Source organism: Haematobia irritans, chromosome 2 (assembly GCF_050003625.1).
Source record: "Haematobia irritans isolate KBUSLIRL chromosome 2, ASM5000362v1, whole genome shotgun sequence".
Lineage (NCBI taxonomy): Eukaryota > Metazoa > Arthropoda > Insecta > Diptera > Muscidae > Haematobia > Haematobia irritans.
The window spans coordinates 231,114,663-231,131,154 of NC_134398.1; the positions used below are offsets into that span (position 1 = coordinate 231,114,663).

The following is a 16,492-nucleotide window of genomic DNA, read 5'->3' on the forward strand; positions in this document are numbered from 1 at the left end:
ACAGGATTTTGTGGCTTTTGGCATTACTGAGAGTTTTGTAGAAATTCAAAAATTGGGACGAACACGCAATTTACTGTTATATATAACGTATGAGAACTAATCACATATATGTCTTTACAAATACTTAAAAAGTTAACAAATAGATCGCAGAGGTACCACAGTACTTTATTTGCCAGAAAGTTCCAAAAAATAGTACAAGACTGTCACGCCTGGGCCGAAACCTTGGATCGTAAGTACGTTTGTCTTTTTTTTATAGAAAAGTAGTATTGTAGTACTGAAAACTCGTATATAATTTTATGCATTTCTTCACTGTTAGAAAAATATGTTTTTCATATGTTCCGATATAAACAAAATGTGTTTCGGGCACAATTTTTAAACACAATATATTTAAGTGCCAACATGTAATGTTCCTAAACTAACACTAAATGTTTGGGACACATATGTTAATATGTTAAAATATATTATGTTTGTGGTATGAATGTTTCATAAAAATAATATGTGTGAATGTAAACATATATAAATTTACAAATTTCGAGCAAACATATATATGTTTACAATTTCTGTGAAACGGTTGTATGTTGTTTCGGAAAACTGCTTTATGATAAGGCCAAATATTTTATATGCTTAAGTCTAAATATTATTTAATTTGAATATTAGAATGAGTATTCGGAGTAAAGAGAATAGACATTCGGAACCAAGAGCATAGAGATTAAAAAAAAACAGAATGTGTTTTCGCCTTGAGAGGAGAATTTTATGTATGTGGGGACTGTAAATTTTTAATAACCCACATTTCGAAGTTTCATTATAAAAATTTAATAAAGTATAAATGTCTAAATTGCAACAAAAATTGGTTCGGTCGGAGCAGGAATTGAACCCACGACCCTTTGCATGCAAGGCAGACATGCTAACCACTGCTCCACGTGGCCAACAAATGTATGTTTCTTTTAAATAATGTTATGTTTGCATGGGCTCGTGGGCGCTGCAAAGTATGCTATATAAATGTAACTTGTAACGATAATTGTCTACTGGTGACTATAACTACTACGTAGCCCAGTGGATAGTGTGTTGGCTTACAAACTGTATGTACCTCGGTTCGATTCTCCGCCCAGGCGAAAGGTAAAATTAAATAAAAAAAAAATAATAAAATTGAATAATTTCTTCAACATTATTTGTATTACAGAAAAAGGTGCCAAGAACTAAAAATTTCGTGGAAGTGAAAATTATGTGAGGGAATGATCACAATCTTCTTTGGGGAAAATTCTTCCAAGCATATAATATTTTTGGGCTCAAAATGCTTCCAAACATATAATATTTTCACAAAAAACAAACATATTAATATTTCGGCAGTATCCAATAATATATGTGCTTCCTGCAAAATATGTTTGGAACATATGTTAAAGAAGCGATTTTTTTTGAGGGTGTTTAGACTTTTGTCTAAATGAATTTCTTATCCATTCAAATAACGTCTTAAAACTTCAAATTATAACTTCTTGTAGTTTAAAATATATGGGTGGATAAACATTGCCAGGTTTGAAGGCATTATCACTAAACGATGATTTTATTTTTTCCATGTTTTTAAAATATTTTTAAATTTGTGCGACTAAAGGCTGGACGAACGTAACATAGCGACCTCAAAATATTCTCCAAAATGTTATATGGAAATGTAAACAATTTTAATTCCAACCTCATGTCCAAATGTAAAGTAATAACAAATATTAATGTGTTTTAAATCACATAAAGTCCATTAGTTGGCGTGATGACGTCGTTCCGAAAAATGTCTATGTCTCTAGCACTTAAATTCTTGGCGTTTCCGCAAATGCCCCATTTGAAACATTTTGTCTTTCAAAATTGCCAATGTAACCTCTACATGAAATCATATTATAGGTGTTTACCATTTCGTTTTGGATCAATTTCAAGCTCAAGGTTAAATGCTACACTGACAAAATAATAACAAAGATAAATCTCCTTAATATATAATTTAGTTTACCAACCTTTTACTGATTATAAACTTTTTTGGATATATCTCTTCTGGGCTTTCAAAGTCATTTTTAAATGCGAATAAAACAAGTATTGAATTATAATATTATCTTCATCCTAGCAATTCTAAAATATTCAATACTAGAACCATTTTTTTCCAGTGTATAGAAAGGGAAACACATGGCAATAGAGGCTGAAAGTAATAACATTCAGTATCCAAACTGGGGTAGCATATTTTATTACGACTATATAATTTCATTAAAATTATAATTTATTTATTTGATTTCTGCTTTTAGTAGATTTTTTTGGGGGAAGTATAAATTTGTTAATGTAGTGGATGGTATATTTGCAAACACTTTTTGGATGATGAATGATATTGTGGGCCACCACCAAAAAGAGTCATTCTATAATAATTCCGCACACGTTGATTTTTATTAATTTAATAAAATGTTTAAATCACTCAATTTACTAGTCTGGGAGAAATGGTTGAAGGTAGCTCATAATTCACGTCATATATAATGATATAAAAAGCATGTATTTCTATCAGTTGATAATTGCTAGGCCATAATGACATGAAGAAAAACATATATTTGTGAGTTTATGTTTATTGCTAACATCAAAACTTTATGTACACGTGCCCAATTTATTAGCCATGGTTTAGTCCTTGTGTTTCTTTTTAAAATAGGCCAAAAAGAAAAGTCTAAGCGTATTTTTCCCCGTTAGAGAATTCGATGTTCGGAAATTCACCAAGTTAATGCAAGTTCAGCATCGCATTTGCTCGATCGGAATAAAGTGAACCCACCACAAATAAAATGTATATTTATTTTAGAAAATTTTAACTAAAATGAACTATTTTCATATATAAAGGGTGATTTGTTAAGAGCTTGATAACTTTTTTTTTTTTTTAAACGCATAAAATTTGCAAAATCTCATCGGTTCTTTATTTGAAACGTTAGATTGGTCCATGACATTTACTTTTTGAAGATAATTTCATTTAAATGTTGACCGCGGCTGCGTCTTAGGTGGTCCATTCGGAAAGTCCAATTTTGGGCAACTTTTTCGAGCATTTCGACCGGAATAGCCCGAATTTCTTCGGAAATGTTGTCTTCCAAAGCTGGAATAGTTGCTGGCTTATTTCTGTAGACTTTAGACTTGACGTAGCCCCACAAAAAATAGTCTAAAGGCGTCAAATCGCATGATCTTGGTGGCCAACTTACCGGTCCATTTCTTGAGATGAATTGTTCTCCGAAGTTTTCCCTCAAAATGGCCATAGAATCGCGAGCTGTGTGGCATGTAGCGCCATCTTGTTGAAACCACATGTCAACCAAGTTCAGTTCTTCCATTTTTGGCAACAAAAAGTTTGTTAGCATCGAACGATAGCGATCGCCATTCACCGTAACGTTGCGTCCAACAGCATCTTTGAAAAAATACGGTCCAATGATTCCACCAGCGTACAAACCACACCAAACAGTGCATTTTTCGGGATGCATGGGCAGTTCTTGAACGGCTTCTGGTTGCTCTTCACTCCAAATGCGGCAATTTTGCTTATTTACGTAGCCATTCAACCAGAAATGAGCCTCATCGCTGAACAAAATTTGTCGATAAAAAAGCGGATTTTCTGCCAACTTTTCTAGGGCCCATTCACTGAAAATTCGACGTTGTGGCAGATCGTAAGTCTATTCATGATGAAATGTCAAAGCATACTGAGCATCTTTCTCTTTGACACCATGTCTGAAATCCCACGTGATCTGTCAAATACTAATGCATGAAAATCCTAACCTCAAAAGAATCACCCTTTAGAAAAATTGAGTACTACACTTGTATACAATTATTTTCCATTTTTAATTCACGTCATTAAAGTAAGCAAAAAATAATTAAAAGTAGTAAAAATTTCTCACATTCGGCAGAAGATTTAAATTCCAATTATTTTTTATCAATTGCAATAGGCATTAGAAAAACGTTTGAATTCAACGTTGAATTCAGAGAATATTGTTTAAACTTTCTTACACATCCTTAAATCTCAAACTTGATATTCACATATAGCTAGTAAAGGAACGATGGTTAACTGTTTCCTACTCTGTTTTTCTAAAAGGTAAATGAATTCGTACACTGAAAAAAAACAATGACCTCAAATGAAGGAACACAACATCAAGAACAATCTTTTTTTAAAATCGATTTTTTTTAATTTAATTTTTTTTTTTTTCAAAAATATCAATGAAATTTGCTTCCCTCCGTTAAAGACGTACATGTTCGAAATAAGGCGAATATATCTTAACGTAAAGAAAAACATTATTGATTTAAACAAAAAATCTTTAATGTAACTGAGATATTAATCTATTGTTTAAAATGAATAATTATGCATATATAGGATTAAATTATTTTAAGAATTTTTCCATTAGAGTTTTTTTAGGTTTAAGAATACATTTTATACTTTTAAGAGTCTGTTATAATTTAGCTTTGTATACTAAAATTTATGTTTAGAATCTAAACAGTGTCTTTAAAATTATGTGTGGAAAGACATTTCTGTTTCTTTTTGTTTTGCTTTGTAGTCAAGTTACAAAAACTCTTTGAATTAAGGCACGATTCTAATAATATTGAAGATATGTAACCGATCTTTTAAGATAAATTGACCAGAGTTCAATAGGATTTTCTTTTATGTAATGATACCCATTTTTAAACACAAATCTCCAAACTCTAAGGACAAACTACTTTCTCCAATTTTTGTCAAGAAAATATCTTAGTATAAGATATATACCCCTATTACACAAAAAAAAAAAAACATTTCCGGTTCCAAAGAGTTTTCTTAACACCTATAATGAGTTTGGTATTGATTCCGAGCCAAATAAGCGGAGAAGTTAAGATACTTGAGGGACACAATTCTCTTTTAAATTTGCGTTCTTGATTTAGGAAATAGTTTGTTATTTATTCGTCTTCAGCTTTTTTTCTTCATGTGTTATTAAATTCCTTTAAATACGTGTTAACGACAACTTACATTTTCAAATTCAGACTCGACTTCAAGTAGAAATTAAGCTATGTTTCAAGTAAAAAGCGCCTTTAAAATAAAGGTTTGGAAAATATGTCATAATTTTGAACGAATTTTGGCGTTGTAGTCAAGATGCAATAAGTCAACAAATGTAATTAATTTTGAAGAATTTTTCTGAATTATTAAAGTCAAGTAGGTCTTAGTCAAACAAAATTTTCTTTCAAACTAAAATACCCTTTTTTAAGTCGAATCATCTAAGTGTAAGGACAAAACCACTTCATTGAAAAGTTTATCGATTTTTGGACAAGGAAAAAACTATATATCACAAAAATTGCGTCTTGTATGCTAAGCTAAATTCTCATTCCTATTCCAAGGACATAAAATCTTTGGTCTCACGACAATATTTTGTTCAGTGTATGCAAAACTCGCATTTGTATCTTAAGGACAAGGGCAACAATGTGCTTACGTTAATGTTTTTTCTATTATTGTAAACAATATTAAGTGCAGTCAATAAATTAAATATCATGTAACTGTAACGCTGCGTGTTAGCTAGCCTGGTTTATTTTTTTTTGGTTTATTTTTTTGAAGAATTTTGTAATGTCGTTAAAAACATACTAAATTTATAGCATTTCATTAAAATTTATCTCATTCGTAATCTATGATGAGGACGAGCCATAGCCAATGAAAGTGGGATATTCCGTTGTTTGTTTACAAAATACTCGAAATCAACAACAAATATATTTTTATTTTCATGTTTTTCGGCTATTGTTATTGTTATTGTCTCCAAAGACGATACGCACAAATGTCAATTTTAAAACGCAAAAAAACCCAAAACAACACACATCATTATTCACTAAAGACCAAACAAAAATAATGGAAACACCATAAACAAATGATTCCATATGTAATTAAACCAAAAAAGGGTAGCTAATAATATGACATACCAATTTTAGGGAGGAACTATATATCCATGGCCGTACTTATCACAATCACTATATACTGTACACACCAATATTGATTTTGTTTTAAAGCGAAAAGTGGCAATTTTTATTTACGATTATTTGTATGCACCTCGTTATTGCCAATGGCCAATACTAATTGAGACGATTAGATGAACAACAATAACAAAAACGCGGAGCTGATCTTTAAAATGACAAAAACAACCGACTTTGTTCTAGACAATCTCCAGCGTTTCTGGCGATCAGCTGTAAATGAGTCGATCTTTTATATGAATACACTGCACGAGATGCCCGAGATCGCCACCGGGTTAGGGGTATTGCTTACACTACACCTCCCACTTCCATCCATTATTGATTTTATTGTCCATATTTACAAGCGAATGAGACTCGCTGGGAATATGCATTACATTATTTGTCAATGTACGCACAATTCATTGTTAGCCCCCGGAACAAAGAACCGAGCATTGGCAAACCCGCCCGGGGCGGTTGGACGATGAGTCTTTACGACTAACGATAAAACTGGAAGTAGGAAATAATTCAAATCGAAATGCATATTTCACGTATCAACGGCATGATCACAGCCACTATGCCGATGATGGTGATGAATTCACTGAAGTGATAAAGATCTTTGTCAGCATCTTCAGCAACAATGAAATGTAAAAATATTTCCAAAATCTCTGAGGGTCAATCGCAATGAGCAAATAAGACCAACAACATTTGTCTCACGTGTAATACGCATGCATCCGTTTTTATTTTAAGATCTTGTGTTTACAAATTCTACTGACCAACGACAAAGAAGAAAGGCGACCTGTTAGTATAAGGCAATTTTGACGATTACTGCATCTAAAGATAATTTAAATAAAGAGGCGTAATTTTTCGGGGGTTAACTAAAAAAACAAGTAAGGAAATTTTATGAAAACAATCCTCGGCGCGTAGTACACCCTCAAAAAATCGCCTTTGTAACATATACTCCCAAACATATTTTGCTTCAAGCATATATATTTTGAGAATGTATTCAAACAAAAAAATGTTTGCAATGTGCGAACATATTATGTTTCACCCTAAGCGTATACTTTTTTTTGAAGGCCCCATATAGTTAAATCCAGTTTCTAAACATTTGTTTGCTTGCAGCAAAATGTCTTAAATATAATAATAACAAGTATATTCGGTCGTAAGTTCGGACAGGCCGAATCCTATGTACTTGGCTTGTTGTAACACTTGCCGATGGCAAGGTATCTTTAAGCTTCTTAAAATTGTCTTTTAAATTGTAAGTAAGTTAATATGGGGTATATGTTAGACAAAACATAAAAAGCCAGATTAAATACCTATATAATTCAGATCTTGGCCGGTATATATTGGGGATTCTATAAATAATTATGAACCGATATCAACCAATTTTGCATGGTTATTGGAGGCTATATACTAAAACAATGTACTTATTTTCAACCTGTTCGGATGAAATTTTCTCCTCCGAAAGCCAAATCTGCGGATCGGTTTATATGTGGGCTATATATAATTAAAGACCGATACTAAGTCAACGTACAAAATTTCAACCGAATCAGGTGAAATTTGCTCCGTAGGACAAATTTGGGCATCGGTTTATATGGGGACTATATATAATTATAGCCGACATAGACAAATTTTCGCACGAAAGTTAGGGACCATATACTAACACAACATGAGGGCTATATATAATAATAGACCGATGTGGACCAATTTTTGCATAGTTGTTAGAGACCATATACTAATACCACTTAGCAAATTTCAATCCGATCGTATGAAATTTGTTGCTCTAGGAGGCTCCGCAAGCCAAATCTGGGGTTAGGTTTATATGGGGGCTGCAAGTAAAAGTGGACCGATATGACCCATTTGTAATACCTTCCGACAACATCAATTCAACTACTTGCACCAAGTTTTAAATCGATAGCTTGTTCCGTTCGGAAGTTAGAATGATTTCCACAGACAGACGGGCGGACATCGCTAGATCGACTCATTATTCCCCGACCCAGAGTATATATATTTTATGGGGTCTTAGACCAATATTTCGATGTGTTACAAACGGAATGGCAAAGTGTACATACCAACCCCCCATCCTATTGTAAATGGTATAAAAACATATATTTGTAATTTATTTGAATATTACACCCCATGTATTTATTTATATACAAATTATGTAATTATGTAACATAATAATTCCATGAACTAAAATAAAGTTAAATTGGCTATAGTTAAATAGAGAGATCACTATTTTTTTGAGCGTATGTTCTAATATATAAACATATATGTTCCAAACATGATATACTAGTTTATGCACATTATATGCTTGCACTTAAAAATATTGTGCTAAAAATTTAAGTTCCAAATATATAAGTTTTACACGGAAACATATGAAAATACATTTGGGACCATATTTAAATCAGGACCGAAAACTGATCCTGATCATCCACAGAGAAAATATTACAGCAATTGCTGTAGGAAGTCTGGGGACATGTGTCTCTATGTCACCACTTTTGTCAACTATTATAGTGACATTGTTGATAATTTGTCTACAGCTTGTCTACAAATATTTCTCTGGATTTAATGTGTAGAGAAATTTATGACAAATGAGAGTTAATGCTTCTTCTTCCTTTTCATTGTTTCGCTTTTTTTGGTTGTGGGAACACGTGGTATCGCAATAATTGGACAATAGTTTAAAAAGAAAAGTGAGTTTTATAAGTGAATTAAAAAATGAATAAAAGAAATTACAAAAGACTTGTGAAAAAGCAATTAAAATTGTACAAGGATAGAGCAAATGCTGAAGAGGAGGTAATTTCTAGAGAGAGCACTTTCAGTGATTTTGTGCTGCAAGAAGAAAATTGTGAAACTTTTGAAGATTTTGAGTTAGCTGATTTGCCCACTCCAACTCTGAATTTGAGGGAAAAACTGAAGCAGTGGTACATCGAAACATCGCCTTCTAGAAAGTGTTTGGAGAAGCTGCTCAGTACATTGCAGGAGGAAGGCCTAGACGTTTAATTTATTTAATTAAATATACGTAATTAGTTTAATTTAATTAAATATACATAAAAAATATGATTTCAATATCTAATTTTACGCCTTTTTATTTGGTAAAAAAGTGTTGACAAAATGGTGACAATGGACTACTGATTCAGTGGTTCCAATGTCTCCATATGGTTCCAAAAGTAGCACCTAGTCAGTAGTTCTTGTGTCAGTAGTTCATTCTCAATGACAAGTACATGTTAAATGTCAATAGAATTTTACATTGTCTGGGGTATATTTGGTCAGTAGTACTGGCGACACAGTCAATAGAAAGTCTGTACTGTTTCACTATTGACATTTCCTACAGGGAACCTAAAGAACCTGATTGTGTCAATGTTAAAGGCGATAAAGCTAAAACTGGACCCATATTCTTAATTACAAATACTTATAACAGATGAATATCGTGAAATCCATATGAGATATATTTAAATTTGAAGCGAATTTGACCCAATTTCGACTACGTGCATTTATAAGTTATCGGGTGATGACTATTGGTGATAGAAATAAACTGAGCTGATTTTAACAAGGACCATGTAAAAAAATGTTACATGTTCCTCGACAAAAAGTAACATTATGATTTTGAAACATGTTTCTATTCGGATGATCCTTCTTCCCAATTTCCCAATCTTTGGACATTTTCAACAACATTTAATGAAAGTTCATACTCTGGTTTGTTTTCCAACAACATAAATGGTTTGACGTTATTGGATCATTCATTGGGCTCATGTTTTCTCGAATATGTGTCATGGTACATTCTGTTCAAATAAACTCATTTTCAATTAAATTTATTTGCACAATTTGGTAAATACGTCAAAAAGATTCACACACGCATTTGATGGTTTAAATTTTAAAATCTTGTTTCTACTCTAATTCACTGATAAGAAATTGAGAAAAGCAACAACAACAACGACCACATTCTTTTTTTCAGTTATTTTCTATTGTAGGAGAAACAGAGGCTTTCAAGCAAATAATGGTCAGTCATCGTTTTAGGGTATTATCAATTAAACAAACGTCATCAACATAATCAGAGCTATTTCCATTTTCTTTAGTACATCCCATCATGCAGTGAACTCATGTTGAGATGAGATAGAGTAGCTTTCAACCGACAATAACAAATTTCGTCAAATAATACTAAATGAGGATGAAATTAGAAATTTTGCAGATATTTAAGTTTGATAGACATGCTTGGTATTCTTCTTCAAAGGAAATTTATAACAAAAACAAAAAACACCAAAGAAATAAGAAGATAATGAACATTTTTAGCCAATTGAAAAGCAAATGCCTCCGATCTATCGTGTACAGGTTGTTAAATCAGAAGCAAAAAAAAATTTCCATAAATTTTGATCTATGATCATTTTTTGTTTTCTTTTTCATGTTGTATAAGATTTTTTGGCCTCACAAAAAAACAACGGAAAAACAAATAAATTTTCATATCAGGTGCGGACCAATGCTAAATTTAAAAAAGTTTTTTTTATTAATTAAATGATCATTATAAAGCGTGGATTTTTTTTTAATTTTATGTTCCATGTTGCCTTAGAAATATGGTATATTCCATTCGAATAATAGAATGCCATGGAAAAATTCAAAAATGGTCATACTTTCCTCTGCACTGAAAAACTATATACGTGATATTAAAGATTGCGCAAACTAAATTTTAGGATGCGAAATTTATATTAAGAACAAATTTCTTTAAAATAATGAAGTTTTAATTAAAATAAAGTTTATAATCTTTGCTTCAAAATTTTTTTTTTTCATTAGAACACAAATTTTGTAAATTTGCGTTCCTCCGTTAAAGTTGCATGTCCTTGAGCTAAGCTAATTTTCCTTAAAGTAACGAAACACATATTTGATTTAAAGAAATCGTGGGCAAATTAACTGAAATATTGAAACTTTAGATTTATTTTGAGGATATAGTTTATAGTTTTTTTTTTTGTGAATTAAGAAAACTTTTTTTACTTTCGTATCCGTATCCTAATTTAAATTTTATTGGTCCTAGATTTAAAGCCAGATAGGTCGCTAAAAATTTACTTTATTTTAAAGAAGCCGCATCTTTGGCTCGGAATCAAAACCAAAATCCTTAAGGGAAGGTCAAAATCTTTGAATCCAAGTAAACTTTTTTTGAGTGTGTAACGAAATTTTAGACAAACGAAATTCCCATTTAATGTAAAATATTTTCTGTAAGAGCAAATAAACCCGAATTTATGACAAACGATTTAACGATTGTCTCTGATATTTTTATTTTTTGTTTTAAGAAAATTTTTTAACGTTAAAAGAAAAATTTGTTTGTCTAAAATTTTGTTCCTCAGAAAAGAAAACTCTTCTTTCTTTATACTGACCAAGATGCTTTTCAAATATATATGTATGTATATTTCTTAAAAAAGTATGCTTGTTTATATGATAGTTTTAAATAGTAAATTTTTTATTGCTTCCATATGGTGTTTTAGTTATACGGCCACCTCACAAAATTTTACTAAAATCACAAAAACTATCACCATATTGATTAAACTTATTTTTTGCAATTCTATGGAGTTAAACCAAAGTTTTTAAAAACACTTTATATTTTAATAACTAAACATTCGGTTATTTAATTGACCAATGAATGGTTTCACTATAATTACGCTGTAACTTCAAACGATCCATTTTAGTATCCACCACCAAAAAATTTGGAAGTATCGATTGTGATTTTTGTTTTCAATTTTATTTTAAGACGATATAGAGATACTATATCCGTCCGTCTGTAGACTTCAAGCTCGAAGATAGGGCGCACTGGACAATTTTGTGATATTGCACTCATATATAAACCAATCTTCCGAGTTGTTCGGTTCCGAGCGATTAGGTTAGGTTAGATTAGTTTGATTATGTCAAAAGGTCTAACATTTTTTGTACGATTTGAAAGAATTAGAGATATCACTTTTCAAACTTTTTTAAAGCAGAATTATTTGTTTAAAAATATTGTACTTTATAAATCCATATGCTAACGATTGTTGGTGTCTGCAGCCTAAAAAATAATCGCTTCCGTAACATATACCCCTAACACATTTTGCTTCAAGCATATATATTTTCAGGATTAGTCCTAACAAAATATTGTATTGTTCAAACATATTATGTTTTACCTTAAGCCTACACTGGTAGAAAAAATTTTAATGAAATTTACTTTGTGTATATATATTTTTAAGGCGCCAATTGGTTAGTTATTTCCATTCTTTTATTTGCAGCATAGTCTCTAGGTCTCTCTTTCTAAACATATATATGTTTATAGGATAATTTAATATATGTTTGCATCCAAACATATTATATTTACAAAAATGTTATGTCCCAAACATAATATGTTCTAACATATTAAAATATTTGACCCAATCATATTATGCTAGTTTATGAACATTATATGCTTGCACTCTAAAATGTTAAAGTTTGACGGCGTGCTATTGGCGTCAAATGTGAAATTTAGTGCTTTAGTTTATACAGCATCTGGGTTAATAAACTTCATATGACACTTGTACTTTTTTGTACTCATTAACCAAAACATGACAATGACCATTGTAATACTCGTATAACGACCAAAAAATAATTTTGGCAAATTTATAGACACGTCTAAAAAATCACTCTAGTAACAATATCTGTATGTATCGTAAGACAGTGTATTTTTCGTAAGCAATATCACCATATTTTCGACTACTTTTTAGCCTATCGAGTCCTACATAAAAAAAGTTTACTTGGATCCAAAGATTTTGACTTTCCCTCAAGGATTTTGGTATTTATTCCGAGCCAAAGATGCGGCTTCTTTAAACTAAAGGATAAATAAAGCTAAAATTAGCATACAGATCTCATTAATCGAATTTTCATTGTCTACTCGCGGTATGCTAATAAAGCACAGTACAAACAAATAAATCTTAGCCTATATTTGAAGCGTTTATCTTAAATCTAAAGATTCATTATTTTAATTCATTATTTTTTAAGGAAAATTTTCCTTTGTTGAAAGACATGTGGCTTTAATGGAGGGACGCAAAATCGGTGTCCTAAATTAAAAAAAAAAAATTTTGAAGCGAAGATTATAAACTTTATTTTAATTAAAATTTCATTATTTTAAAGAAATTTTTACTTCAAAATTTTTAAATTGCACATCTAATCTTTAGTATCACGTAAATATTTTTTTCAGTGTATACACATCTCACAAGAATTTTTTATATGGTGATATTGAATTTAGTGGATATAGTTTGTGTGATCTCTTAAAGTATATTCTAAAATTTAGGAAACTGAAATAAATCCATTATAAAATTATCAAATAAAAATATCTTCTCCCCTCCCGAACTACGCTTCTAACAATAATATTTATAACTTTTCTTTTGTTAAGCCAAGAAGGAAATTAATTAAAAATAAAATCTTTTAAATATGCATGTCTGAACACACATGCATACACACACACATATATATGTATATCGTACACAATATACAAAACAAATGATCATGTGCAGAAGAAGAATAATTAGCAAACAATTATGAGTAGTTTAGTTTATTTCAAAATGTTCATTTCAATTGGAAAAAAATATTGGCCAAGAAACATACAACGTCTCCTAGATTTGAACACTGGCAATCGATCGGTATTTGGTGTTTCGGACCTACGCGAGTGATCAAAGAACATTTGTAACGAACATCCATACCTGCCAAAAATAAATATACAACAAAACAAAATACATAAATTCCTTTTGATAAAATGTATAATCATGCAGTTGGTCGATAAACCCGAAATATATTCAACGTATTTTAGGCAACGTAATGACATCCAATGGTAATGAAATATTGTGATCTTTTGGACTCGTACGTCGCTATCGAAGCAATCCACCCGGGCTATTATTTATAGCTATAATATTCGAATAAAAATCAATAACAAAAAGTTTTGTAACGGAAATGTGTGAAATGGTTTTACCTATACAACATTTTAAGATGACAGTCGGTGATGACATCTGTATTTTAATCGAAAATGACAATATTGGACAATATTGCAATTCTATCGTAGGCAAAGACAATGTATAATTTCAAATAGAATTCTAATAATTTCGAACATTTAAATTAATAGTATTGATAATTTAAAACATAGAATATCGGAAATAATTCTTAAATGGATATATAGATGAATGTATAGCAGCCAGTGATGTGAACTATTTACCAACTGGAAAACACAATTTTAAGAGGATATTTAGGTATAGCAGCCAGTGATATGAACTATTTGCCAAATGAAAAACACAATTTTAAGAGGATATTTTTCTATACAATAAGTTTGAATATAAATATTAATATAAACTTAATGTTAATTAAAAAGCACAGAAAAGTTATAAAAATTTAAAAAAAAAAAGAATTAACCTATAGGTTTTTCTACGCTTGACATTTATTTAACGAGTTCCAATTAATTCGAATTTTATTTTCAATTAATCAGCATTCGAATTTAACTGTTTCGCGTTGATAATTCTACACAGAAAAAAGTGTTCATAATAGTAATGAATTTTTCATAATATTTATGAAAAATTTTCTTGGTTTCGTCTCAATGAAACTTTTCATTATATTTATGAAACCTGTTTCATAACTTTGAAATTAATGAAAATTTTAATAATATTTATGAAAGGCAATCATTAGATTTTATGAAAAGTTTTCATAGCATTCATGAAAGTTGTTCATACCATTAATGAAGATTATTCATAGCACTTATGAAATCTCATCATTCTATTTGTGATCGTTTTTTTTTTACTTTTATGAAACCCCATTTTTAGATTAATGAAAAGATTCCATTATATTTATCAATGTTAGTCATACTACTCATGATGAAAACCATTAAAGCAGCATGAAAATGATAATTAATCTAATGAATTTTTTCATAAATTTAATAATTTTAATTATTACTTTTATGAAAATGTACATTGATTATAAGAAACTCAAACATAAAATGTATGGCAATTTTCATCAATATTATTATTTTTTTATAAATATTGTCCCCATTTTTTAGTAAAAATACGAAAGAGGTTTAGATGCCCAAGTAAATTTATTGAATAGATTTTTTGATTAACAAAAATTGCTTTAGTTGCAGTACAGAATATTTATGGAATACATTGTGCAGTTTAATTTAAAAAAAATAGAAATAATTCAATACTATAATGATTATCACCGCATAGAAAAATTATCGCATTTATTACAAACAACGCGACTACTAAAATAATGCTTTATATTGCTTACTATGCTAATTTACACTAATTGGTGTACATTTTCTCATAATGTCTAGAATAGTTTAAATGGTTGAACAACTACATTGGGTTTTACAACCATTTAACAAACACTAAATATATTTATTAAATGGTATAGACTTATAATTCATTTCATAACTTTAGTCAAATATAATAAAAAAGTTTTGGAATAGGTTTACGTAAAATTATTAGAATTTATTGTAAAGGTGAATGTGAGAAAAAGTGATTTTAATAATGAAATATACGGAAATAATAATTTTCATAAGGGAAAGAAATTATTACATTGAATTTATGAAGAAAATTCATGTTATACAGGGAAATTTTCATTAAATGAATAACATTTTTCATTAATGTAATGACAGGCTTCTTTACAATAATGAATTATATGTCATTGAATTATTTTTTCGAGTTCATAGCATTTAGGACGGAAAAATTTAATGTTATGAAAATTGTCATGGTATTTATGAAAATAAATTTCATAAATATAAGAATTTATTTTAGTGAATGGTCATATTCTTAAAAAATTCTAAAATCGATTTTTCGATTATTTTGGATTAATAATCGATTTCGACTTTTCTTGCATGCTCTTGACCTTAAAAGCTCCTTAATGTGATTAGAAAACAGTTTAAAAAATTTCTATAATTGTTAAGCAAATACCATACAACACATTAGAGCTCGACCGAAGCGGGTCTTTTGGCCGAAGCCGAAGCCGATGTTCGGCAAAAAAGCAATAATCGGCCGAAGCCTATTATTTTCCTCCAATTTGTAATTAAAGAAATTTGGTGTGTTTTAGTTCAATATTAGAATAATTTTTCAACAAATGCACAAATACAACAATAAAAGGTAATTCAGTCCAGTAGTTTGATACTATAATGACAAAAAATGATTTTATATATATATATTTTTTTTTGTACTGGGAGACAAATTCAACACTTGAACAAATCAACATCAAATAAATTATTCAAAAAGCTTCGGCTTCGGTTAATTGGGCTCTTGACGCCGAAGGCCGATTCGTGGCCGATCATCGATTTTTGGCCAAATGCCGAAGCCGATGCTTCGGTCGAGCTCTACAACACATAGCCCATAGTTTAATTTTTTTCCGGAGGTAAATATTTCTTTCTTTGTGTGTAGTGGTTACATCTATAAATTCTAATTCATTGACACGATACTGTATCCGATATCGCCTTCAACGCCCATATTCACGATGCGAGTGAGTGATTTGATAATTATGCGGTCTTTGTTTTTGTCTTCATGTAAATAAACATTTTGAGTGTATCACCACACACACGCACTTCAAAATTATGCGA

The 16,492-nt window shown here is 30.3% G+C and overlaps 2 protein-coding genes across 4 annotated transcripts in view; one reads left to right on the forward strand and one right to left on the reverse strand.

Moving 5' to 3' along the window:
• LOC142227348 (ras-related and estrogen-regulated growth inhibitor) overlaps positions 1-16,492 on the forward strand; it is a 74,923-nt gene that overhangs the window by 29,095 nt on the left and 29,336 nt on the right. The window contains exon 1 of one of the 2 annotated variants that reach the window (XM_075297822.1): positions 13,492-13,741. The exons of the other annotated variant lie outside the window; for it this stretch is intronic. Coding sequence (XP_075153937.1) covers positions 13,677-13,741 — 65 coding nt within the window. The 5' untranslated portion in view covers positions 13,492-13,676. Of the gene's footprint in view, positions 1-13,491; positions 13,742-16,492 lie in introns of those variants that run through there. 2 annotated transcript variants of the gene reach the window in all.
• LOC142227349 (uncharacterized) overlaps positions 1-16,492 on the reverse strand; it is a 30,094-nt gene that overhangs the window by 11,311 nt on the left and 2,291 nt on the right. The window contains exon 1 of one of the 2 annotated variants that reach the window (XM_075297828.1): positions 5,905-6,159. The exons of the other annotated variant lie outside the window; for it this stretch is intronic. The gene's annotated coding sequence lies outside the window, so the exon portion shown is untranslated. Of the gene's footprint in view, positions 1-5,904; positions 6,160-16,492 lie in introns of those variants that run through there. 2 annotated transcript variants of the gene reach the window in all.